General features: G+C 49.7%; 1 protein-coding gene across 1 annotated transcript in view; it reads left to right on the forward strand.

The window, feature by feature from the left end:
- Positions 1-27241, forward strand: part of hsd17b4 (hydroxysteroid (17-beta) dehydrogenase 4) — a 155188-nt gene that overhangs the window by 29718 nt on the left and 98229 nt on the right. Inside the window, exon 11 of the mRNA XM_078566668.1 lies at positions 17982-18110. Within this exon, the coding sequence (XP_078422794.1) occupies positions 17982-18110 (129 nt within the window). The remainder of the gene's footprint in view (positions 1-17981; positions 18111-27241) is intronic.

Here is a 27241-nt window from a genome sequence, read left to right on the forward strand (position 1 = left end):
CCCTCCCTCTGCTCTCCCTCCCTCCCTCTGCTCTCCCTCCCTCCCTCTGCTCTCCCTCCCTCCCTCTGCTCTCCCTCCCTCCTCTGCTCTCCCTCCCTCCCTCTGCTCTCCCTCCCTCCCTCTGCTCTCCCTCCCTCCCTCTGCTCTCCCTCCCTCCCTCTCCCTCCCTCCCTCTCCCTCCCTCCTTCCCCCGCTCTCTCTCCTTCCCTCTCTCCCCCTGCTCTCCCTCCCTCCCTCCCCCTGCTCTCCCTCCCTCCCTCTGCTCGCTCTCCCTCCCTCCCCCGCTCGCTCTCCCTCCCTCCCCCGCTCGCTCTCCCTCCCTCCCCCTGCTCGCTCTCCCTCCCTCCCCCTGCTCGGTCTCCCTCCCTCCCCCTGCTCGCTCTCCCTCCCTACCCCTGCTCGCTCTCCCTCCCTCCCCCTGCTCGCTCTCCCTCCCACCCCCTGCTCGCTCTCCCTCCCTCCCCCTGCTCGCTCTCCCTCCCTCCCCCTGCTCGCTCTCCCTCCCTCCCCCTGCTCGCTCTCCCTCCCTCCCCCTGCTCGCTCTCCCTCCCTCCCCCTGTTCGCTCTCCCTCCCTCCCCTGTTCGCTCTCCCTCCCTCCCCCTGTTCGCTCTCCCTCGCTCCCCCTGTTCGCTCTCCCTCGCTCCCCCTGTTCGCTCTCCCTCCCTCCCCATGTTTGCTCTCCCTCCCCCTGCTCTCCCTCCCTCCCTCCCCCTGCTCTCCCTCCCCCCCCTCCCTCCCCCTGCTCTCCCTCCCTCCCTCCCTCCCCTGCTCTCCCTCCCTCCCTCCCTCCCCCTTCTCTCCCTCCCTCCCTCCCTCCCACTGCTCTCCCTCCCTCCCTCCCTCCCCCTGCTCTCCCTCCCTCCCTCCCTCCCTCCCCCTGCTCTCCCTCCCTCCCTCCCCTGCTCTCCCTCCGTCCCTCCATCCCCCTGCTCTCCCTCCGTCCCTCCCTCCCCCTGCTCTCCCTCCCCCTGCTCTCCCTCCCTCCCTCCCCCTGCTCTCCCTCCCTCCCTCCCCCTGCTCTCCCTCCCTCCCTCCCCCTGCCTCCCTCCCTCCCTCCCTCCCCCTGCTCTCCCTCCCTCCCTCCCTCCCCCTGCTCTCCCTCCCTCCCTCCCTCCCCCTGCTCTCCCTCCCTCCCTCCCTCCCTCTGCTCTCCCTCCCTCCCCCTGCTCTCCCTCCCTCCCTCCCCCTGCTCTCCCTCCCTCCCTCCCCCTGCTCTCCCTCCCTCCCTCCCCCTGCTCTCCCTCCCTCCCTCCCCCTGCTCTCCCTCCCTCCCTCCCCCTGATCTCCCTCCCTCCCTCCCCCTGATCTCCTCCCTCCCTCCCCCTGATCTCCCTCCCTCCCTCCCCCTGATCTCCCTCCCTCCCTCCCCCTGATCTCCCTCCCTCCCTCCCCCTGATCTCCCTCCCTCCCTCCCCCTGATCTCCCTCCCTCCCTCCCCCTGATCTCCCTCCCTCCCTCCCCCTGATCTCCCTCCCTCCCTCCCCCTGATCTCCCTCCCTCCCTCCCTCTGATCTCCCTCCCTCCCTCCCTCTCCCCTGCCCCTCCCTCCCTCCCTCCCTCTCCCCTGCCCCTCCCTCCCTCCCTCCCTCTCCCCTGCCCCTCCCTCCCTCCCTCCCACCCCCCTGCCCCTCCCTCCCTCCCTCCCTCTCCCCTGCCCCTCCCTCCCTCTCCCCTGCCCCTCCCTCGCACTCCCCTGCCCCTCCCTCCCTCTCCCCTGCCCCTCCCTCCCTCTCCCCTGCCCCTCCCTCCCTCTCCCCTGCCCCTCCCTCCCTCTCCCCTGCGCCTCCCTCCCTCTCCCCTGCCCCTCCCTCCCTCTCCCCTGGCCCTCCCTCCCTCCCTCTCCCCTGGCCCTCCCTCCCTCCCTCTCCCCTGGCCCTCCCTCCCTCCCTCCCCCCTCTCCTGGCCCTCCCTCCCTCCCTCTCCCCTGGCCCTCCCTCCCTCCCTCTCCCCTGGCCCTCCCTCCCTCCCTCTCCCCTGGCCCTCCCTCCCTCCCTCTCCCCTGGCCCTCCCTCCCTCCCTCTCCCCTGGCCCTCCCTCCCTCCCTCTCCCCTGGCCCTCCCTCCCTCCCTCTCCCCTGGCCCTCCCTCCCTCCCTCTCCCCTGGCCCTCCCTCCCTCCCTCTCCCCTGGCCCTCCCTCCCTCCCTCTCCCCTGGCCCTCCCTCCCTCCCTCTCCCCTGGCCCTCCCTCCCTCCCTCTCCCCTGGCCCTCCCTCCCTCCCTCTCCCCTGGCCCTCCCTCCCTCCCTCTCCCCTGCCCCTCCCTCCCTCCCTCTCCCCTGCCCCTCCCTCCCTCCCTCTCCCCTGCCCCTCCCTCCCTCCCTCTCCCCTGCCCCTCCCTCCCTCCCTCTCCCCTGCCCCTCCCTCCCTCCCTCTCCCCTGCCCCTCCCTCCCTCCCTCTCCCCTGCCCCTCCCTCCCTCCCTCTCCCCTGCCCCTCCCTCCCTCCCTCTCCCCTGCCCCTCCCTCCCTCCCTCTCCCCTGCCCCTCCCTCCCTCCCTCTCCCCTGCCCCTCCCTCCCTCCCTCTCCCCTGCCCCTCCCTCCCTCCCTCTCCCCTGCCCCTCCCTCCCTCCCTCTCCCCTGCCCCTCCCTCTCTCCCTCTCCCCTGCCCCTCCCTCTCTCCCTCTCCCCTGCCCCTCCCTCTCTCCCTCTCCCCTGCCCCTCCCTCTCCTCCCTCTCCCCTGCCCCTCCCTCCCTCCTCTCCCCTGCCCCTCCCTCCCTCCCTCTCCCCTGCCCCTCCCTCCCTCCCTCTCCCCTGCCCCTCCCTCCCTCCCTCTCCCCTGCCCCTACCTCCCTCCCTCTCCCCTGCCCCTCCCTCCCTCCCTCTCCCCTGCCCCTCCCTCCCTCCCTCTCCCCTGCCCCTCCCTCCCTCTCCCCTGCCCCTCCCTCCCTCTCCCCTGCCCCTCCCTCCCTCTCCCCTGCCCCTCTCTCCCTCTCCCCTGCCCCTCCCTCCCTCTCCCCTGCCTCTCCCTCCCTCTCCCCTGCCTCTCCCTCCCTCTCCCCTGCCTCTCCCTCCCTCTCCCCTGCCCCTCCCTCCCTCCCTCTCCCCTGCCCCTCCCTCCCTCGCCCCTACCCCTCCCTCCCTCCCTCCCTCCCTCTCCCCTACCCCTCCCTCCCTCCCTCCCTCCCTCTCCCCTACCCCTCCCTCCCTCCCTCCCTCTCCCCTGCCCCTCCCTCCCTTCCTCCCTCTCCCTGCCCCTCTCTCCCTCCCTCCCTCTCCCCTGCCCCTCTCTCCCTCCCTCCCTCTCCCCTGCCCCTCCCTCCCTCCCTCTCCCTGCCCCTCCCTCCCTCCCTCTCCCCTGCCCCTCCCTCCCTCCCTCTCCCCTGCCCCTCCCTCCCTCCCTCTCCCCTGCCCCTCCCTCCTTCCCTCTCCCCTGCCCCTCCCTCCCTCCCTCTCCCCTGCCCCTCCCTCCCTCTCCCCTGCTCCTCCCTCCCTCTCCCCTGCCCCTCTCTCCCTCCCTCCCTCTCCCCTGCCCTCCCTCCCTCCCTCCCTCCCCTGCCCCTCCCTCCCTCCCTCCCTCCCTCTCCCCTGCCCCTCCCTCCCTCCCTCCCTCTCCCCTGCCCCTCCCTCCCTCTCTCCTGCCTCTCCTTCCCTCCCTCTCCCCTGCCCCTCCCTCCCTCCCTCCCTCCCCCCTGCCCCTCCCTCCCTCCCCCCTCCCTCCCCTCCCCTGCCCCTCCCTCCCTCCCTCTCCCCTGCCCCTCCCTCCCTCCCTCTCCCCTGCCCCTCCCTCCCTCTCCCCTGCCCCTCCCTCCCTCTCTCCCCTGCCCCTCCCTCCCTCTCCCTGCCCTCCCTCCCTCTCCCTGCCCTCCCTCCCTCCCTCCCTCTCCCCTGCCCCTCCCTCCCTCCCTCCCTCTCCCCTGCCCCTCCCTCCCTCCCTCCCTCTCCCCTGCCCCTCCCTCCCTCCCTCTCCCCTGCCCCTCCCTCCCTCTCCCCTGCCCCTCCCTCCCTCTCCCCTGCCCCTCCCTCCCTCTCCCCTGCCCCTCCCTCCCCTGCCCCTCCCTCCCTCTCCCCTGCCTCTCCTTCCCTCCTCTCCCCTGCCCCTCCCTCCCTCCCTCTCCCTGCCCCTCCCTCCCTCCCTCTCCACTGCCCCTCCCTCCCTCCCTCTCCCCTGCCCCTCCCTCCCTCTCCCTGCCCCTCCCTCCCTCTCCCCTGCCCCTCCCTCCCACTCCCCTGCCCCTCCCTCCCTCTCCCCTGCCTCTCCCTCCCTCCCTCTTCACTGCCCCTCCCTTCCTCCCTCTCCCCTGCCCCTCCCTCCCTCTCCCCTACCCCTCCCTCCCTCCCTCCCTCCCTCTCCCCTGCCCCTCCCTCCCTCCCTCTCCCCTGCCCCTCCCTCCCTCCCTCTCCCCTGCCGCTCCCTCCCTCCCTTTCCCCTGCCCCTCCCTCCCTCCTTCTCCCCTGCCCCTCCCTCCCTCCCTCTCCCCTGCCCCTCCCTCCCTCCCTCTCCCCTGCCCCTCCCTCCCTCCCTCTCCCCTGCGCCTCCCTCCCTCTCCGCTGCCCCTCCCTCCCTCTCCGCTGCCCCTCCCTGCCTCTCCCTCCCTCTCCCCTGCCTCTCCCTCCCTCCCTCTCCCCTGCCCCTCCCTCCCTCCCTCTCCCCTGCCCCTCCCTCCCTCTCCCCTACCCCTCCCTCCCTCCCTCCCTCTCCCCTACCCCTCCCTCCCTCCCTCCCTCTCCCCTACCCCTCCCTCCCTTCCTCCCTCTCCCCTGCCCCTCTCCCCTCCCTCCCTCTCCCCTGCCCCTCTCTCCCTCCCTCCCTCTCCCCTGCCCCTCTCTCCCTCCCTCCCTCTCCCCTGCCCCTCCCTCCCTCCCTCTCCCTGCCCCTCCCTCCCTCCCTCCCTCTCCCCTGCCCCTCCCTCCCTCCCTCCCTCTACCCTGCCCCTCCCTCCCTCCCTCTACCCTGCCCCTCCCTCCCTCCCTCTACCCTGCCCCTCCCTCCCTCCCTCTACCCTGCCCCTCCCTCCTTCCCTCTCCCCTGCCCCTCCCTCCCTCCCTCTCCCCTGCCCCTCCCTCCCTCTCCCCTGCTCCTCCCTCCCTCTCCCCTGCCCCTCCCTCCCTTCCTCCCTCTCCCCTGCCCCTCTCTCCCTCCCTCCCTCTCCCCTGCCCCTCTCTCCCTCCCTCCCTCTCCCCTGCCCCTCCCTCCCTCCCTCTCCCCTGCCCCTCCCTCTCTCCCTCCCTCTCCCCTGCCCCTCCCTCCCTCCGTCTCCCCTGCCCCTCCCTCCCTCTCCCCTGCCTCTCCTTCCCTCTCTCTCCCCTGCCCCTCCCTCCCTCCCTCCCTCTCCCCTCCCTCCCTCCCTCCCTCTCCCCTGCCCCTCCCCCCCTGCCTCTCCTTCCCTCCCTCTCCCCTGCCCCTCCCTCCCTCCCTCCCTCTCCCCTGCCCCTCCCTCCCTCCCTCCCTCTCCCCTGCCCCTCCCTCCCTCTCCCCTGCCCCTCCCTCCCTCTCCCCTGGCCCTCCCTCCCTCCCTCCCTCCCTCCCTCTCCCCTGGCCCTCCTTCCCTCCTTCTCCCCTGGCCCTCCCTCCCTCCCTCTCCCCTGGCCCTCCCTCCCTCCCTCTCCCCTGGCCCTCCCTCCCTCCCTCTCCCCTGGCCCTCCCTCCCTCCCTCTCCCCTGACCCTCCCTCCCTCCCTCTCCCCTGGCCCTCCCTCCCTCCCTCTCCCCTGGCCCTCCCTCCCTCCCTCCCTCTCCCCTGCCCCTCCCTCCCTCCCTCCCTCTCCCCTGCCCCTCCCTCCCTCCCTCTCCCCTGCCCCTCCCTCCCTCCCTCTCCCCTGCCCCCCCCTCCCTCCCTCTCCCCTGCCCCCCCCTCCCTCCCTCTCCCCTGCCCCTCCCTCCCTCTCCCCTGCCCCTCCCTCCCTCTCCCCTGCCTCTCCCTCCCTCTCCCCTGCCCCTCCCTCCCTCCCTCTCCCCTGCCCCTCCCTCCCTCCCTCTCCCCTGCCCCTCCCTCCCTCCCTCCCTCTCCCCTGCCCCTCCCTCCCTCCCTCTCCCCCTCCCTCCCTCCCTCTCTCCTGCCCCTCCCTCCCTCTCTCCTGCCCCTCCCTCCCTCCCTCTCTCCTGCCCCTCCCTCCCTCCCTCTCTCCTGCCCCTCCCTCCCTCTCTCCTGCCCCTCCCTCCCTCCCTCCTGCCCCTCCCTCCCTCTCTCCTGCCCCTCCCTCCCTCTCTCCTGCCCCTCCCTCCCTCCCTCTCCCCTGCCCCTCCCTCCCTCCCTCTCCCCTGCCCCTCCCTCCCTCCCTCTCCCCTGCCCCTCCCTCCCTCCCTCTCCCCTGCCCCTCCCTCCCTCCCTCTCCCCTGCCCCTCCCTCCCTCCCTCCCTCTCCCCTGCCCCTCCCTCCCTCCCTCCCTCTCCCCTGCCCCTCCCTCCCTCCCTCCCTCTCCCCTGCCCCTCCCTCCCTCCCTCCCTCTCCCCTGCCCCTCCCTCCCTCCCTCTCCCCTGCCCCTCCCTCCCTCCCTCTGCCCTGCCCCTCCCACTCTTTCCCCTTCCCCCTTTCTCTCTCTCTCTCTCTCTCTCTCTCCCCCCTCTCTCTCTCTCTCCTGTCCCCCTCTCTCTCTCCTGCCCCCCCCCTCTCTCTCTCTCTCTCCTGTCCCCCCCTCTCTCTCTCCCTCCTGCCCCCCCCTCTCTCTCTCCCTCCCCCCTCTCTCTCTCTCCCTCCTGCCCCCCCTCTCTCTCCCTCCTGTCGCCCTCTCTCTTTCTCTCTCTCTCTTCCCTGTCCCCCTCTCTCTCTTTCTCTCTCCCCTTCCTCTTTCTCCCCTTTAACTCCTCCCTCTCTCTCCTTTCCCTCCATCTCTCCCCGCCCCCCCCACCGATGCCAAGCCCTCTCTCTCTCTCCTTTCCCACCCTATGTTCCCTCCTTCCTCCTCATCCTCATCCAGCCCCTGCAAAGGGCAGTGGCTCAGTTACCTGAGACTCTGGCCAACTCCAAGTATGACACTGCACCTGGGCCCGGAGCCTGGACTGCTTTCTGACGGTCTGCAGGGGGCTTAGCCCTTCATCTGGGCCAGGGACGGAGCCAGGTTGGGGGTGTGCGTGAACACGGATGGAGCTGGGGTTGATGTGGATGGAGCCAGTTGGCCCTGTTCCCTCCATGCAACCCCCACTCCTCCACCCTGGGTTACTCACTTCTCCACCTGATTAGTGGCCAGCAACTCCCTGTCCCTTCCCTGCGCTCTTCTGGATATCGGACCTCGCTGTCTCCCCACAACCTCAGCTTCTAGTAGTGGCTCCGGCATCAGAATATGATGGTGGCTGGCTCAGAGTTAATCATGCGACGGGATAGCAGAGTGCAGTTCACGTAAAGCCAAAAATGACGACGCAGATCGGAAAAACAGGCCAAAGAATAAACAGTTTTAAAACAATTTAAAGTGAGGGCTTAACTGTATATTCCTTATTTCTATCCTGGGATGAGGAGAGCATAGAGGTTGAGCAAGCCAGGACTTTGGTACATGGTTATGCTTGAGAAGAAAAGGAAATTGGGTCCAGGAGAGCAAATGTCTTAGTCATAATTAATTTCACATAAACTTTCCAATTACTCAGTTTGTTGCAAATAGAAACATATTTGAGGTTTTTCCTTTCTTTCTTCTCATTTTGGAGAGATTGTTATTAAGAAAGGTAGTGGTGCATGACCTAGCTGCACAGGTGAATTAAAAATAATTGTAGAAACAAAATTAAATGTTCACCGTTATGAAGTATTTAAATTGCTAGTATATCTGCATATCGGAAGACAGTGCAAGTAAAAGTAACTAATGACTTGAATTTATTTAATGCTCTAAATGACAACACTTTACAAGGCGGACTTTGAGACACTAAAGTTGTTTTTTAAGGGGGAGAAGATTGCAGGGAATGGAAGCCAGCTGGGGTTGATCAGAAGATAGGCTTGTTTTGACCCTAATGGCATTCTTTTGTTCTTGTGCTTACCTTTAAGCCTAAATTTTATTATATATAATTAAACTGCCATTTAATTTTTGTTGTTCGATTTTGTTATTTAAGCTGTAGGCCTTTTGTTTTGGGGGACTTAATTAACCGAATATAGACTAGGGTAATAGTAGTGTAAAGGGCAGTGAGCGGCAAGAGTTCCTCAAATGTGTTCGGATGAATTTTCTACAGTATGTTTCAGGAGGTCCAGGAGGCACTGCTAGACATGCTTCTTGGGAATGAGGTGGGCCAAATGGGTCAAGATTTTTAAAATATTTATTTATTCATGCGATATGGGCGTCACTGGCTAGACCAGCATTTATTGCCCATCCCTTTTTGCCCCTGAGGTGATGATGAGCTACCTTCTTGAACTGCTGCAGTCCATGTATTGTAGGAACACCCACTGTGCTGTTAGGAAGGGGGTTCCAGGATTTTGATCCAGCGGCAGTGTCAGTAGGGGAACATATAGGGGATAGTGATCATTGTGTCATAACGTTTAGGTTGACTATGGAAAAGGACAAGACAATCCAGAGTAAGAATAATTAACTGGGGGAAAGCCAAGTTCAGTGTGGTAAGAATGTATCTGACCCAGGTGAAGGTTGACAGGCAAAACTGTAACTGAATAATGGATTGCCTTTAAGAAGAGAGAGTTCGGACACAGTCAAGGTGTATTCCCACAAGGGGGAAAGGTAGAAGAAACAAATCCTGAGCTTCCCAAATGAAAAAAGAGATAGAAATTAAGATGAAGCAGAAAAAGTGTGCTCATGACAGATGTTAGGTGTATAATACAACTGAGAACCAGGCTGAATATAGAAGGTTCAGAGAGGAAATGTAAAAGCAAATAAGAGAAGCAATGAGAGAGTATGAGAAGAAGCTGGCAGCTGACATAAAAGGGAATCCAAAATCTTCTGTAGGCACGTAAATAGTAAAGGGAGGGGGAGACTGGGTTAAAAGGAGGAGTGAAGCCGATTAGGGACCAAAAAGGGGATTTACGGATGGAAGCAGGGCATGGCTGAGGTATTAAATGAATACTTTGCACCTGTCTTTACCAAGGAAGAGGCGATGCAGCTCATGATGAAAGAGGAGGTAGTTCAGACACTTGAATGGCTTAAGCTTGACGAGGAGGTATTGGATAGGTTGTCTATACTTAAAGTTGATAAGGAGTGGAAATTGCAGAGCCACTGGCCATAATTTGCCAATCTTCCTTAGATTCAGGGATGGTGCCAGAGGACTGGAGAATTGTAAATGTTACACAATTGTTCAAAAAGGATGCACATATAAGCCCTGCATCTACAGGCCAGTCAGTTTCACTTTAAGGGTTGGGAATTTCTATATTCAAATTTCACGCAGAGAAGTGTGAAGTGATTCAATTTGGCAAGAAGAATGTGGAAAGACAATATACCATGAAGGGTAGAATCCTAAAGGAGGTGCAGGAGCGGAGGGGCCCTGGGTGTCAATGCATATAAATCACTGAAAGTGACAAGTTGAGAGAGTGGTTAATAAAACTTACATCATCCTAGGCTTTACCAATAGGAGTATAGAGTCCAAGTGTAAGAAAGTTTTGTTGAACTTGTATAAAATATTGGTTTGGCCTCAATGGGGGTATTGCGTCTAGTTCTGGACACCGCATTTTAGGAGGAATATGAAGGCATTAGAGAGAGTGCAGAAAAGATTCACAAGAATATTTCCAGGGATGAAGAACTTGAGTTACATAAAAACATACATAGAAAATAGGAGCAGGAGTAGGCCATTTGGCCCTTTGAGCCTGCTCCGCCATTCATTATGATCATAGCTGATCATCCAACTCAATAGCCTCTGCTCCCGCTTTCTCCCCATATCCTTTGATTGCTTTCGCCCAAAGAGCGATATCCAACTCCTTCTTGAAAGCAGGCAATGTTTTGGCCTCAACTACTTTCTTTGGTAACGAATTCCACAGGCTCACCACTCTCTGAGTGAAGAAATTTCTCCTCATCTCAGTCCTAAATGGCCTACCCCAACCCAAGTCTATCCAACCTCTCTTCATAACTTAAATGTTTCATCCCAGGCAACATCCTGGTGAATCTCCTCTGCACTCCCTCCAGTGCAATCACATCCATCCTATAATGTGGCGACCAGCACTGCACACACTACTCCAGCTGTGGCCTCACCAAGGTTCTATACAACTCCAACATGACCTCCTTACTTTTGTAATCTATGCCTCGATTGATAAAGGCAAGTGTCCCATATGCCTTTTTCACCACTCTACTAACATGCCCCTCTGCTTTCAGAGATCTATGGACACACACGCCAAGGTCCCTTTGTTCCTCAGAACTTCCTAGTGCCATGCCATTCATTGAATACTTCCTTGTCAAATGACTCCTTCCAAAGTGTATCACCTCACACTTTTCAGGGTTAAATTCCATCTGCCACTTATCTGCCCATTTGACCATCCTGTCTACATCATCCTGTAGCCCAAGACATTCAACCTCACTGTTAACCACCCGGCCAATCTTTGTGTCATCCGCAAACTTACTAATCCTACCCCCCACATAGTCATCTATGTCGTTTATATAAATGACGATTAATAGGGGACCCAACACAGATCCCTGAAAGCATCCTTCTGTCATCACCCTCTGTCTCCTACAACTAAGCCAATTTTGAATCCACCTTATCAAATTACCCTGTATCCCATGTGCATTTGCCTTCTTTATAAGTCTCCCATGTGGGAGCCTGTCAAAGGCTTTGCTGAAATCCATATAAACTACATCAACTGCACGACCCTCATCTACACACCTGGTCACCTCCTCAAAAAATTCAATCAAATTTGTTAGGCATGACCTCCCTCTGACAAACCCATGCTGACTCTAGAATTTTCCCCACTACCGATGTCAGGCTGACTGGTCGGTAATTCCGTTTTCTCTCTACCTCCCTTTTTAAATAGTGGGGTTACATTAGCTACCCTCCAATCTGTAGGAACTGTTCCAGAGTCTATAGAATCCTGGAAGATGACCACCAATGCATTCACTGTTTCTAGGGCCACTTCCTTAAGTACTCTGGGATGTAGATTATCAGGCCCTGGGGATTTATTGGCCTTCAATCCCAACAATTTCCCCAACACCATTTCCCTACTAATACTGATTTCTTTCAGTTCCTCCCTCTTACTAAACCCCATGTTCCCCAACATTTCTGGTATGTTATTTGTGTCCTCTGTGAAGACGGAACCAAAGTATGTATTTAGCTGGTCAGCCATTTCTTTGTTCCCCATTATAAATTCCCCTGTTTCTGACTGTAAGGGACCTACATTTGCCTTCACCAACCTTTTTCTCTTCACATACCTATAGAAACTTATACAGTCGGCTTTTATGTTCCCCGCAAGCTTACTCTCATACTCTATTTTCCCTTTCTTAATCAATCCCTTGGTCCTCCTTTGCTGAATTCTAAACTGCTCCCAATCCTCAGGTCTGTTTTTTTTCTGGCCAATTTGTATGCCTCTTCCTTGGATCTAATACTATCTCTAATTTCCCTGTAAGCCATGGTTTGGCCACCTTTCCTGTTTTGCTTTTGTGCCAGACAGGAATAAACAATTGTTGCAGTTCACCCATGCGCTCTTTGAATGTTTGACATTGCCTATCCACCGTCATCCCTTTAAGTAACGTTTCCCAATCCATCATAGCCAACTCGCGCCTCATACCATCGTAGATTCCTTTATTAAGATTCAGGACCCTAGTCTCAGAATCAAATATGTCACTCTCCATCTTGATGAAGAATTCTTTCATAGTATGGTCGCTCATCCCCAAGGGGCCTTGCACAACTAGATTGCCAATTATTCCTTTCTCATTACACAATACCCAGTCTAGGATGGTCTGTTCTCTAGTTGGTTCCTCAATGTATTGGTCCAGAAAACCATCCCGTATACACTCCAGGAATTCCTCCTCTACAGTATTGTTACTAATTTGATTTGCCCAATCTATATGCAGATTAAAGTCACCCATAATTACAGATGTTCCTTTATTGCACGCGTCTCTAATTTCCTGTTTAATGCCATTCCCAATATCACCACTACAGTTTGGGGGTCTATATACGACCCCCACTAACACTTTTTGCCCCTTAGTGTTTCTCAGCTCTACCCATACAGATTCCATATTGTTGGAGCTAATATCTTTCCTCACTTTTGTGTAAATTTCCTCTTTAACCAGCAATGCAGCTCTCGCCTTTTCCTTTTTGTCTGTTCTTCCTAAATACTGAATACCCCTGGATGTTCAGTTCCCATCCCTGGTCACCTTGCAGTCATGTCTCCATAATCCTGACTGTATCATACCTGCTTACATCTATTTGCACGGTTAATTCATCCACCTTATTGCGAATGTTCCTCGCATTAAGGCACAAAGCCTTAAGGTTTGCCTTTTTAACATTACTTGTCCCGTTCCCACTATTTTTCACTGAGGCCCTGTTTGATTCTTGCCCTTGATTTCTCTGTCTATCACTTTTCTTATTCCCCTTTTTGTCTTTTGTTCTTGTCCTTGGTTCCTCTTCCTCTGACTCCTTGCATAGATTCCCAGCCCCCTGCCATTTTAGTTTAAACCCTCTCCAATCACTAGCAAATATTCCCCCTAGGACATCAGTCGCGGTCCTGCCCGGTGTAACCTGTCCAGTTTGTACTGGCCCCACCTCCCCCAGAACTGGTCCTAATGTCCCAGGAATCTGAAACTCTCCCCCTCACACCATCTCTTCAGCCATGTATTCATCAGATATATCCTGCTATTTCTACTCTGACTAGCACGTGGCACTGGTAGCAATCCTGAGATCCCTACCTTTGAGGCTCTACTTTTCAACTTACTTCCTAGCTCCCTATAGTCTGATTTTAGGACCTCATCCCTTTTTTAAACCTATGTCGTTTGTACCAATGTGTACCACGACCATTGGCTGTTCACCCTCCCCCTTTAGAATGTCCTGTAGCCGCTCTGAGACATCCTTGACCCTAGCACCAGGGAGGCAACATACCATCCTGGAGTCTCGTTTGCAGCTACAGAAATGCCTATCTATTCCCCTTACAATTGAATCCCCTATAACTTTTGCATTCCCACACTTTTTATCCTCCCCTGTGCAGCAGAGCCAACCATGGCGCAACGAATTTGGCTGTTGCTGCTTTCCCCTGAGAGGCCATTCCCCTCAACAGTATTCAAAGCGGTATATCTGTTATGCAGGGGAATAGCCACAGGAGATTCCTGCACTGCCTGCCTAGTCCTCTTGCTCTGCCTGGTGGTCACCCGTCCCCTTCCTGCCTGTGGACTCTTAGCCTGCAGTGTGACCATCTCTCTATACGTGCTATCCACGATACTGTCCGCCTCGCGAATGCTCCACAGTGTCCTCAGCCGCCGCTTCAGCTCCGAATCCCAGGCTCCCAGGAGCTGCAGCTGGAGATACTTCCGCACACATGCTGGCTCCGGGCACTGGAAATGTTCCCGGCTTCCCACATAGAGCAGGAGAAGCACACCATGGCTTTGAGCTCTCCTGCCGTGACTCACCCCTTTAAATTAAATTAAACCTTTTGGAAGATACTTAATATCAAATAATATCAATTACTCTAGGGTCCTTCTTCACTGATCCTCGTTGTTACAGAATATAGCCCTTACAAACGATGAACCACAAAATAAGACCGTAAAAACTTTAAGCGATAAAAGTAGTAAATACCTATCCGACTGTACTAACGGTACTCAAAGGGTCACCTCGTTCCGTCCTCATCGACTCCCTCAGTCACCTCTGCTCTCCCAGCTCATTTTCAACTCCCGACTCCTCTTGTGCTCCTTTTCAACTCCTGACTCCTTTTGTGCTTCTATTCCATAGATTGGAGAAGTTGGGTCTGTTTTTCTTGGAGAATGTTGATAGGATGTTTGATAGAAGTATTCAAAATCATTGAAGGATCTGGACAGAGTAGATAGGAAGAAACTGTTCCCATTGGTGGAAGGATCGTGAATCAGAGAGCACAGATTTAAGGTAATTGCAATGACGACATGAGGAATAACTTTTTAAAGCAACAAGTGGTTAGGATCTGGAATGCACTGCCTGAGAGTTTTGTAAAGGCAGGCTTAATCGACTGATTCAAGATGAAATTGGAGCACTATCTGAAAAGGAAGAATCTGCTGGTCTGCAGGGTGAAGGTGGGATAGTGGCATTAGATATGTTGCCCCTTCAGAGAGTCAGCACAGACACAAGTGGCCAAATAGCCTCCTTTCATGTTGTAACCATTCTATGATTCTATGACACATCTATATGTACTATTTTCATGACACAGAACAAACAACTGAACAGCTTTGCCATAGTAAAAGATTGCAAAGAAAAGCTTAAAAGTGCAATTTTTAAAATGATGCTGGAAAACCTGCATTTCAGCATGTGAGGAAATTTCCAAATGCAGCATTTTTATTGTGTTGGTTGAATTTTGAGAGCTAACATGATTTTTTCACCATGTTCTTTAAGGTGTGACGCTTCCCCTTTGTTTCTCCATTTATTAAATCTGTACTATAATGTCATCCTTTTCCTCTTTCTCAAAAAGACTTTGGCATTTTCTCCAATGTAATTATGTTTGCTACTAAGATTGACAGCCCTGCTCAGGTGGGACTCACTTCCCATGTTGCTTTACTTAGTTTAAATTCATTGCAGTCACCATCTGTTCATCAGTTTTTATTTGTTTGCACATCTGAACCATCACATATGTAAATACTGCCACTGGGAAATGAGAATACATAAAAGTAAAACCTTGAACATGTCTCTTAGCAGTGATCTTTGAATAATTGCAACCTTTTAGTGTTTCCTGAAAGTATTAAACATTAAGACATCAGCATCCATGTTTAAGGCCTGTAAAGGTTTCTTTTCTTTAAAGGTGTGATACTGATTTAATGAGGGCATACTATTCTTCAACAAAGGATATATCGTTTTATTCTATTTTTTCTTTGTAAGTGCTCCCCTGGAGTGTCTGTACAGCTGGTAGGGAGATGGACATCTGGCTAACAATAATGACGTACTTCATTGGCCTTTAGAAAGTGTGTGGCATTTGTCCAATGAAACAATGACAAAATTATATATATGCAATGTGTGTATGCAATATATATCTGAATTTTTTATATATGAACTACACATACTAAATATAGCCATATGCATTCCTGCATAGCTTACTCCTGTTCCCCTGTTACTATGCACCTATGGCAACCTTGGAGATTTGAGGTTTTATTTGTTCTGGATTTTGGTGCTCACTATCAGCCCTCTTTGTCCTAATTCTATCTTTTTCAACTGTGATTTCATACCGCTATAATATCTATCAGTTAAAAACCCCACCTTCATTACTTATAGTAGAATCTAGGGGTGGAATTTTATGGCCCTTCCCGCCGGCAGGATTTTCTGGTCCCGCCAAAATCAGTGGACTTTTGAACGACTCGTCCCATGCTGCAGTGGGGCTTTAAAATTCAGCCCTAGGTTTTTTACAGTTGTATTAGTCCCATGGGTAATTAAATTTCACTTCAATTTTTTTGGTCTGTTTTTTAAGGTGCACAAATGTTGTCTTTAACTCTTAAAGAGGCATTAATTGTTCTTTTTAACAGTAGTTTACATTTGGCTGATGGTTGTGTTTTTGAAAAAAGGAAAGTAAACATAAGTAGTTTTCTGTCTTAGTGCACAAGTGTGTCTCAAATACTGAGAGATTCTCCATTGATTATAGCAAATAAAGTTGAGAGGAGAGGGGGCAATGAGGAGTGTGGAAGCTCCAGATTGGGTGCTCAGTCTTCATGTACCAGTTTCACTGGTCTGGGAAACTGCAGTTTTTTTTTGAAAGAAGTGTACAGTTGAGTAAGAAAGAAAGCAAGAACTTGCATTTATAACACATCCCTTGTATGTCCCAAAGCATCTTGAGTTCAGTGAATTACTTCTGAAGTCATTGTTTTGTCAGCAAATGAGATATCCAATTTTTATTCAGCATGAACTCATAAACAGCAAATGAGATGACTGATCACCTTGATGCTGTTGGGATAAAATGTTGGCAAGCATACCCAGACATCCTGCTTATTCTTTGAATACTGTTATGAGTTCCTTTGCGCCCGTCTCAACAGACGGATGGGACCTTGGTTTAACATCAATCCTAACAATGCAACAATCCTTCAATACAAAATTGAAATGCCGGCCCAGGTTAAGTGCTGAAGTCTTGGAGTAGGGTTTGATGCTACAGTCTGCTGATTCTAAGGCAAGGATGCTACGAACTGAGCCAAGTTAGCTCTTTAATTAAAGAGAGTGGAGGCAGTGATTTTTTTTGTGAGAAGTGATGTGGGAATAATTTACAAGTCCATATGACTCTTCTTCAGAGACTTGAAATGTTAACCCTGTTTCTGTCTCTACAGATGCTGCCAGACCTGCTGAGTTTTTGCAGCATTTTTTGGTTTTATTTCAGATTTCCAGCATCTGCAATATTTTGCTTTTATCTTGGGAATAATTTATGTAGACTTATCATGACCCAGATCCCTTTAGCTCTGAGCAATTATGTTTTCAGTGGAATTTATTTATTTATTCACAAAACTTAAGTAAAATACATTGATGTATTCAATATAAAACAAGTGGCATAGTTCAATCCTCAGATCAGCACTACACCTGAAGGCTCAGATTATTTAGAATTTCAATTTAACAATTTTATATATTCTTTTTAAGTAGTGCAAATGTTTGTTCAAATACTGCTGCTGAGAAATGTCCAGAAATGGAAACCTCTCTGAGTAAATAATCTTAATTTTCAAAAGCTGAACAGAAGTTTAAATATTTTTTTATTTGTGTAAATGTGAGCCATGGAAACAATTAGCATTGTAACTGCTGTGAGTCAACCATAAGATGTAGGGGCAGAAGTAGGCCATTCAGCCCATCGAGTTTGCTCTGCAGTTCTATGAGATCATGGCTGATCTGATAATCCTCAACTTAATTTTCCTGCCTTTTCTCCATAACCCTTGATTCCCTTACTGATTAAAAATCTGTCTATCTCAGCCTTGAATACACTTAATGACCCAGCTTCTACTGCCCTCTGCAATAAAGAATTCCACAGGTTAACTACCCTCTGAGAGAAAAAATTCCTCTTCATCTCTGTTTTAAATGGGTGACCCCTTACTCTAAGATTATGCCCTCTGGTCCTAGACTCTCCCACAAGGGGAAGCAACCTCTCAGCATCTACCCTGTCAAGCCCCCTAAGAATCTTGTATGTTTCAATAAGGTCGCTCCTCATTCTTCTAAACTTCAATGAGTACAGGCTCAACCTCTCCTCATAAGAAGATCCCTCTATACCTGGAATCAACCTAGTGAACCTCCTCTGGACTACCTCCATTGTCAATATATCTTTTCTTGGATAAGGGGACCAAAATTGTTCACAGTATTGTAGGTGTGGTCTAACTAGTGCCTTGTATAGCTTTAGCAAGACTTCCCTACCTTTGTACTCCATTCCCTTTGAAATAAGGGCCAACATTCCATTTGCCTTCACATTACCTGTTGAACTTGTATGTTAGATTTATGGGATTCATGCACGAGGACTCCCAAGTCCCTCTGTGCTGTAGCTTTCTGCAGTCTTTCTCCATGTTAATAATATTCAGCTCCTCCATTCTTCCTGCCAAAGTGCATAACCTCACATTTTCCTACACTATATTCCATCTGCCACTTTTCCACTCACTCACTTAACCTGCCTATATCCCTCTGTAGACTCCTTGTGTCACCCTCACCACTTGCCTTCCCACCTATTTTTCTTTCATCTGCAAATTTGGCGACAGTACATTCACTTCCCTCATCTAAGTCAGGTATGATTTCCCCTTCATGAAGCCATGCTGATTCTACTTGAATAGATTATGTAAGTCACTTGCCAACCTGACTTGGAAATATATCATCGTTCCTTCACTGTCGCTGGGCCAAAATCATGGAACTCCCTTTCTAACGGCACTGTGGGCGCACCTACACCACATGGACTACAGTGGTGCAAGAAGGCAGCTCACCACCACATTCTTAAGGGCAACTAGGGATGTGCAATAAATTCTGGCCACATCCCGTGAATGAATAAAAAAAAAAATCCACAACTGTGTAACTTCTTTTTTTCTCTCTTATTAGTGCGTTGGGAACGAACATTGGGTGCTACTGTAAGGCAAAAGGATCAGCAAATGACGCCTGAGGTGGTGCGTGATAATTGGGAACGAATTTGTAACTTTGAGAACGCTACTAAACCCAAAAGCAACAAAGGTAATTTTTGTTGGGAATTTTTACAGTGGTTCGTGTAAGCTTGAGTCAGCCATTATTTAACATTTTGTCCAGTGTTTTAGCATTTATTGAAAATGAGTGTATAGAGACAGAAAAAGAAATGTTGATATAATTAACACAAAAAACTTAGACTAAGATATGACAGAGTGGGTTGTGTGTCTGGACTGCAGTCTGCAGGGATTTGTGGACAGCCAAACTGTCCAGAAGGAGCATATCGGCAGTAGATGACTCTGAGACAGAGAGATTTGAGAAAGAAGCATTGAGCTGGAGTGAAAGTTAGAGACATTCTGACACATAAGGGAGGGCGAGAAGTATCAGGACAGATTGCTCCAGACATTGACCACTTCTCACAGAGAGGTGCAGGATCACAACGAGGTTGATGTGACTAAATAATGTACACAGAAAGGAGAATCAAAGTAAAATGGAGAATGATGATCAACAGAAATTGATCCTATCCAACAGGTACAGTGTACTTGCTATGTGTGTGTTAGAATAAGGAATGTTGGGAGGGCAGACGAAAAGCATTAGGCTGTCCAAAGTGGGGAGGAAGAGGAGGGGAAAGGTAATGTTGGCAGTTGTATGGAAATTCAGTAATTAGGGGGATGGATAGCAGTATTGAGAGTCCCACATGATATGTTGCCGACCTGGTGCCAGAGTGAGAGAAATCTCCAGCTAGCTTGCAAGAGTATTGGGGAGGGATGGAATGGATCAAGTCATTGCGATCCATGTTGGAAGCATAAACATAAGGAAGAATAGGCAAGAGGCCCTGTTGGAGAATACCAGGAACTTGGAGCTCAATTAAACAATATTCCTTCTAAACCGTGTGATCACACAGCAACACAAAAGATTCCTGTGCAGGCCGCAGACAAGTCAGCTCCTTTTGTGCATGGTGGTGCAAATAAATTTAAAAGGGCTGTGCACTTAAACAAATCACCTGCACAGGCTAAAAACAATTACACTTGAATATCCTTTATCCCTACATTCAAAAACTGAACTTTTTTTTTTGAACGGACCCTAATGTGAGCCAACATGAACCTCACCAAACTTTTGTGCGGGAAGTTTGTGACCTGAACTGATATGAACCTCGTTGACTGGGCCTGACCTTCAGCTTAGGAAGTCTAGTTGTTTGGCTGCCCTGTTTACGGTCACATTCCTCTTGCCTTACCTTGTGATTTTTGTGGTTATTTAATGTTTTTGTGCTTTTAATCCACCTTGAACATGTCAAAAAGACCATCAGATACCCTTTTGGAAAACAGTGAGAAAAGGAAAAGGAAGCAAAGGGAAACTGTTTATAATGCGCAAGTGTATAATATATGATTATCATTGCCATAAAACATACAGTAGTGGCCCATGATTGTCTGGCTGGCCGTGTGGTTTTGGTGGCATGCCGATTGGTCCTGCCAAGAAGTGTTCATTTACATCAGGTGTTCAAATGTTGTGTGGAGTGAATTTCCTCCTAACGACTACGCAGTTAGTTTTTACATTAATAACGCAATGCAATGTTATATTACAGGTATAATAAGCGTTAATAGGGTGTCTGAGAGTTGGCAAATGGAGGAACAACCTTGTATTTGTAGACTATAGCTAGCCAGGCTTAAGCTATTGTAATGTAAGTAGGCCTAGGCCTATTGTGTATATACGGTAGCTATATCATATCTGAAAACCAAACATTTCTGAATCTGGAAGTGCAGTCAGCCTCAAGGGTTTTGGATAAAGGATACCGACCTGTAGAGGGTACTTTGATTGTAACCTACAATAACCAAGCCACATAAGACCATAAGACATAGGAGCAGAAATAGACCATTTTGCCCATCGAGTCTGTTCTGCCATTCAATGAGGTCATGGCTGGTTTGATAATCCTCAACTCCACTTTCCTGCCTTTTCCCCATAACCCTTGATTCCCTTACTGATTAAAAATCTGTCTATCTCAGCCTTGAATATACTTAACAATCCAGCCTCTACAACCCTCTGTGCTAAAGAATTCCACAGATTGGCTACCCTCAGAGAAGAAATTCCTCCTCATCTCTGTCTTAAATGGGTGACCCCTTACTCTGAGATTATGGCCTCTGGTTCTATACTCTCCCACAAGGGGAAACAGCCTCTCAGCGTCTACCCTGTCAAGCCTCCTAAGAATCATATATGTTTCAATAAGGTTTTTTTTTATTCATTCACGGGACGTGGGCTTTGCTGGCTGGACCAGCATTTATTGTCCATCCCTAGTTGCCCTCAAGAAGGTGGTGGTGAGCTGCCTTCTTGAACCGCCGCAGTCTGCATGGTGTAGGTACACCCTCAGTGCTGTTAAGAAGGTAGTTCCTTGAGTTTGACCCAGTGATAGTGAAGAAACGGCGATATATTTCCAAGTCAGGATAGTGAGTGGCTTGGAGGAGAACTTCCAGGTGGTGGTGTTCCTATGTGTCTGCTGCCCTCGTCCTTCTAGATGGTAGTGGTTGTGGGTTTGGAAGGTGTTGTAGACGGAGCCTTGGCGAATTCCTTTCATTCTTCTAAACTCCAACAAGTACAGGCCCAGCCTACTCAACCTCTCCTCATAAGAAAATCCTTCTCTATTCTTCCTGCCAAAATGCACAACCTCACATTTTCCAAGATTATATTCCACCTGCTACATTTTTGCTCACTCACTTAACCTGCCAGTATCCCTCTGTAGACTCTTTGTGTCATTCTCATCAGTTGCCTTCCCACCTATTTTTGTGTCATCTGCAAATTTGGCGATAGTACATTCACTTCCCTCATCTAAGTCATTAATATATATTGTAAATAATTGAGGCCCCAGCACTGATTCCCGTGGCACTCCTCTAAATACAGGTTGCCACCCTGAAAATGTCCCCCTTATCCCGACTCTCTGTCTCCTATTAGTTAGCCAACCCTCTATCCATGCTAATATACTACCCCCAACACCATGGGCTCTTATCTTATTAAGTAGCCTTATGTGTGGTACCTCATCGAATGCCTTTTGGAAATCCAAATATATTACATATACTGGTTACTCATTATCTATCCTGCTTGTTACTACCTCAAAGAATTCTAATAAATTTGTCAGGCATGATTTCCCCTTCATGAAGCCATGCTGTCTCTGCTTGATTATATTATGCATTTCTAAATGTTCTGCTATTACATCCTTTATAATGGACTCTAACATTTTCCCAATGATGGATGTTAAGCTAACTGGCCTAAGGTTACCTGTTTTTTGTTTCCCTCCCTTTTTGAATAAGGACGTTACATTGGCAGTTTTCCAATCTTCTGAGACTGTTCCAGCGTCTAAGGATTCTTGGCGATTACTACCGGTGTAGCTACTTCCTTTAATATCCTAGGATGCAGCCCTTCAGGCCCTGGGGACTTATCAGTCTTTAGCCCCATTAGTTTCCCTGGTACTTTTTCTCTAGTGATAGTTATTGTATTTATTCCCTCCCCCTCTTTTGTCCTTTGATTATTTAGTATTTTTGGAGTGCTATTATTGTCTTCTACCGCCTTTAGCCCCATTAGTTTCCCTGGTACTTTTTCTCTAGTGATAGTTATTGTATTTATTCCCTCCCCCTCTTTTGTCCTTTGATTATTTAGTATTTTTGGAGTGCTATTATTGTCTTCTACCGCAAAGACTGATGCATAGTATTTATTCAACTCCTCTGCCATTTCCTGGTTCACCATGATCATTTCCGCAGCTTCATTCTCTAAGGAGCCTATGTTCACTTTGGCCTCTCTCTTCCTTTTTATATATTTAAAGAAGCTCTTACTGTCTGTTTTTATATTACTTGATATTTTACTCTCAAAGCTTATTTTCTCCCTCTTTATTATTTTTGGTCATCTTTTGTTGGTTTTTAAAACTTTCCCAATCCTCTGGGTTACCACTAATCTTTGCCACTTTGTATGTTTTTTCTTTCAATTTGATACTATCCTTAACTTCCTTGGTTAACCATGGTAGGTTTATCCCCTAGCTAGAATCCTTCTTCCTCACTGGGATTTATATGCAAATTAACATAGGAATACGCAGATTAGGGAAGTGAATACATGGTTAAAGGAATGTTGTGGCAAAGAGGAGTTCCATATCATTGACACAGGCACTAATACTGGAAAGAAAAGAACTACATTGTTGGACGCCACATTAACCAGGATGGAACCAAAGGTCCTAGTGAAAAGAATAAATAGGGCAGTCACAATGACTTTAAACTAGCAAATGTGGTGGGGATAATAGAGAGCTTGGGGAGAAGGCAGTTTAAATAATAGTTTGAAAACAGAAAGAGAATAAAGTAACAATCACAAATTACTTTAGGAACTACAGGTAGAGGAAACACTGATGTAAAATAATTAAACCAAGAAAGAGAGATAAGAAACATGCAAGTAAAACATTAGAGCAGAATGACATGTTAGAGTCTGTGGAATAAATAAGCATTCTTTAAATAATTGCAGAGTATAAGAAACAAATTGAATGAACTGCAGGTGCAAGTTCAACTTGGAGGGTATGACATGGTAGCCATTACTGAGAGATGGCTGCAAGATGGTCAGGACTGGGAACTAAATATACCAGGTTGTAATGTCTATTAGAAAGATGAGGAAAATGGTAGCAGGGGCGGATAGCCGGAGTGATTAAGCATGAATTCAGTATCTGAGGACAGAATGAGGGGTATGCAGTGGAAACTTTTTATGGGTAGAATTAAGAAATAGGAAAAGATTTAAGACTAGTAGGAGTCATGTAAAGGTCACTTGGTGACATTTGCGAAGTGGTAAATTGTATAAATGCAGAGATTAAACACATATGTAGCAAAGGCAGTGATTTTAAAGGAGGGTTTTGACTTCATAGAGATTTGATGAGCAGACCGATGCATGTCAGAATGCTAGTAAATTTTCTGAGTGTATTTAGGATAGCTTTCTGCAATAATATGTCCTGAAAGCAACAAGGGGGCAGACCATATTAGACTTACTAATGAATAATGAGCTAGATTTAGTTACCAGCCTAACAGCACAAGCATTTATCTAATAGTGATCACAATATGATTGAATTCAATACAGTATTTGAAAGAAAAAATGCAATTAGCTACTAAAATTCTAGATTTAGGTAACATTGATTTCAATGCAATAAGTCAGACGTTGTCCATAGTAAGTTGAACAGATCTGTCAGTGTTAATAAGACAAGATTGGTGGAGGTGTTCAAAAAAGACTTTAATGTGACACAGAACTAGTTTATGCTCCAAAGGGCGAAAAGTTCTAATTGCCAAAATATACACCCATGGACTATAGCAAAAAATTGAGGGACAACTTAAAATTAAAAGGTAAAACATACAAAATGTGAAAAAACAGATCCTGACAAATGGAAGAGATGTAAAAAATGAGAAGGGTAACAAATCAGAACTATAAAAAGGGAGAATGAGCAGAAACTTGTAAGGACTATCAAAATCAACGCAAGTTTTTACAGTTGCATTAGGAAAAAGAGGATGGCCAGGAGCAATGTGGCCTCCTTGAATATTGTTAACGATGATGTTGTAAATTAAGGAAATATCAGTATTTGCAGGTAGAGGAAGAGGTTACTGTGCAGAACATCCCAAGGAAACTAATATAAAATAAACACAAAATGCTCAAAAAACTCAGGTTTGGCAGCATCTGTTGAGAAAGAAACAGAGTTAATGTTTTGAGTCCAATATGACTTTCCTTCAGAACTAGAGAGAGGTATACATGTGATGGGTTTTATGCTATTGAAAAAGGTGGGAGGGGCAGGTGGAGCAAAATAGCAAGTCATGGATAGATTAGAGGGACTGGGAGATTAAATAACAAATATGTTATGGAACAGAAGACAAAGGGAGTGGTAATGATGATATTAAAATCTAAAGCTTTGGTCCGGAGTAGGTGTCAATAGCAGAGTATTCTCAGAGTAATAACTTAGCTGATGGGATAGATATCCAAGTTTGTTGATAACCCAAAGACTGTGACATTGTAAGCGGTGTACATGGAAGCTTTAAAATTACAAAATTGTTAATGGATTAAGTGAATTGAGAAAACTGTGGCAAATGAATTCCACTGTAGCCAAATGTGAGATAATCAATTATGGACCTAAAATGGATTAATCAGAGAATTTTTGAAATTAAGACCATAAGACGTAGGAGCAGAAATAGGCCATTTGGCCCATCAAGTCTGCTCTGCCATTCAATGAGATCATGGCTGATCTGATAATCCTCAACTCCACTTTCCTGCCTTTTCCCCATAACCCTTGATCCCCTTACTGATTAAAAATCTGTCTATCTCAGCCTTGAATATACTTAACGATCCAGCCTCTACAGCCCTCTGCGGTAAAGAATTCCACAGATTGACTACCCCCTGAGAAAAGAAATTCCTCCTCATCTCCGTTTTAAATGGGTGACCCCTTACTCTGAGGTTATGCCCTCTGGTCCTAGACTCTCTCACAGGGGAAACAACCTCTCAGCATCTACCCTGTCAAGCCCCCTAAGAATCTTATATGTTTCAATAAGGTCGCCGTTCATTCTTCTAAACTCCAATGAGTACAGGCCCAACCTACTCAACCGCTCCTCATAAGAAAACCCCGCCATACCCGGGATCAACCTAGTGAACCTTCTCTGGACTGCCTCCATTGCCATTATATCTTTGCTTGGATAAGGGGACCAAAACTGTTCACAGTATTGTAGGTGCGGTCTAAATAGTGCCTTGTATAGCTTTTACAAGACTTCCCTATTTTTATACTCCATTCCCTTTGAAATAAAGGCCAACATTCCATTTGCCTTACCTATAACTTGCTAAACTTGTGTGAAAAACTAGAAACATTGGAGGTCCAACGAGACTTGTGGGTCCCGATATAGAGGTCATTAAAATGTCATGAACAGAAAGGCTACTATGCATCACTAGAATATAAGGTCTAGGGTGTGGTGGGGGAGGCGGTAGAAGTTTTGCTAGAGACTATACAAAGCCCAGATTAAGCTATACCTGGAGTACTATGAGCAGTTCTGGTCATCACTCCTTAGGAAGAATATATTGGCCCCGGAGGGGGTATAGCATAAATGTACCAGTTTAAGTTATGAGGAGAGATTACACAAACTAGGAATGTGTTCTCTGGAGTTTAGAAGATCAAAGAGAGTGACATGATAAAAATTTTCAAGATATTAGGAGGAACAGATAGAGAGAAACTATTTCTGCTGGGCTGGGACTGGGGGCAGAGTATAAAAATTAGAGCTAAACCTTGTGCAGGAAAAACTTCAAAACATGAAGGGTGGTAGAAATTTGGGACTCTCTTCTGCAAATGGTAATTGATGTTAGGTCACATATGAATTTTAAATCTAAAATTGATGGATTTTTGTTACCCAAAAATATTAAGGGAAAATGGTGCAAAGAGCGGTATATGGAGTTAGATCACAGATCAGACATGGCCTCATTGAACAGCAGAACGGGCTTGATGGGCTAAATGACGCCCTCCTGCATCTGTGTGTCTAGGGAACTTGTTGATCCATACTTTTTGGAAGTTACTGTAGAAAACATTTGTACAGCACAGAAGAAGGCCATTTTGTCCATTGTGCATGTGTCAACCTTTGAAAGGCTCCAGAACAGGTGAGGGGATCATCATGCATGACTAACCTGTGCCCTTTTGTTCTGATGCAGGCAGTATGCAAACTTGGTGATGCCTGCTAATTTATGTGATAGTCGTATTAAGCTCAGCATTGTATGTGCTGCTGAGTGGCTGCATGCCTCAGTAGAGGACCTAAGTCCATGTGAGGCCAGCACCGCTTAAAAGCCAATTGGAATCTCTTAAAAAGGGAGGTGCATTTTGGTTACATGGGTATTGGAAGTGGCTGGATAAGACATTCTGAGTGGGGAGAAGAGTAAAAATGGCTCAGTAGGGCAGAAAGTATGTTCCAAGACGCTGATGCAGCAGTGGAAGTGGACAGGAGGAGAGAAGTTATCTGCCCACTGTGGGCCTTCCAGACAAACACTAAGATGGCAGTGAAAGCTAATAGTCAGGAATTGGGGCACCCCAATTCCTGATTCTGGGTCCCTTGATTGGGCAGTAAGCGCTTTTGCAGTATGAACCACGCATCCCCCACCTCCGGAAAATTTGTTGGCAAACCAGATAGGATTGCTGGGCGGTCTTCAGGAAGCACGGGAAACCTATGAGACTTTGGGAGAATCACAAAGCCACCAGCAAGTGCTGATGGATTCAGGGATAATCACCTTTAAGTGGCTCAATAATGAACCTAATTAGCCAATGGATGGGTTCCTTGCATTGACCCTTTCCCATGGCCTCCTTGCGATTATGTGGGCCTGCTCCTAATCTAGCCTACTCTGGCGGACTCCATTAAATCCAGGCAACTTCCTCTTTCAGAACAAGGTGGCACATAAGCGCAGACAGAAACACCTAACTGGAAGGGCAGTCATGGTTCCAAGTCCTCCTTCCCATGGAGGAGACTGTGTTTGCAGTGATTGGTATGACCACAACTGAGGCAATTTCCAGTGGCAAGGCTGAAACCGTTTAATTTTTAAAAATTCTTTCACAGGATGTGGGTGTCACTAGCTAGGCCAGTATTAATTGCCCATCCCTAATTACCCTTGAGAAGATGGTAGGGAGCCACTTTCATGAACTGCTGCAGTTCATGTGGTGTAGGTACACACAGAGTGCTTTTAGGAAGGGAGTTCCAGGATTTTGATGCAGCGACAGTGAAGGAAGTTCCGATCAGGATGGTGTGTGGCTTGGAGGGGAATTGGAGGTGGCGGTGTTCCCATGCATCTGCTGCCCTTGTCCTTCTAGGTGGGAGAGGTCGCAGGTTTGGAAGGTGCCTTGGCCTTGGTGAGTTGCTGCACTGCATCTTGTAGATGGTGCACACTGTTGCCACTGTGCATCGGTGATGAAGGGAGTAAATGTTGAAGGTGGTGGATGGGGTGCCAATCAAGCGGGCTGTTTTGTCCTGGATGGTGTCGAGCTTGAGTGTTGTCGGAGCTTCAATCATCCAGGCATGTGGAGAGTATGCCATCATACTCCTGACTTGTGCCTTGTAGGCGGTAGATAGGCTTTTGGGAGTTAGGAGGTGAATTACCCACTGTAGAATTCCAAGCCTCTGACCAGCTTTGTAGCCACAGTACGTATATGGCTGGTTCAGTTCAGTTTCTTG

Source organism: Cetorhinus maximus, chromosome 2 (genome assembly GCF_964194155.1).
Source record: "Cetorhinus maximus chromosome 2, sCetMax3.hap1.1, whole genome shotgun sequence".
NCBI classification, from domain to species: Eukaryota; Metazoa; Chordata; class Chondrichthyes; order Lamniformes; family Cetorhinidae; genus Cetorhinus; species Cetorhinus maximus.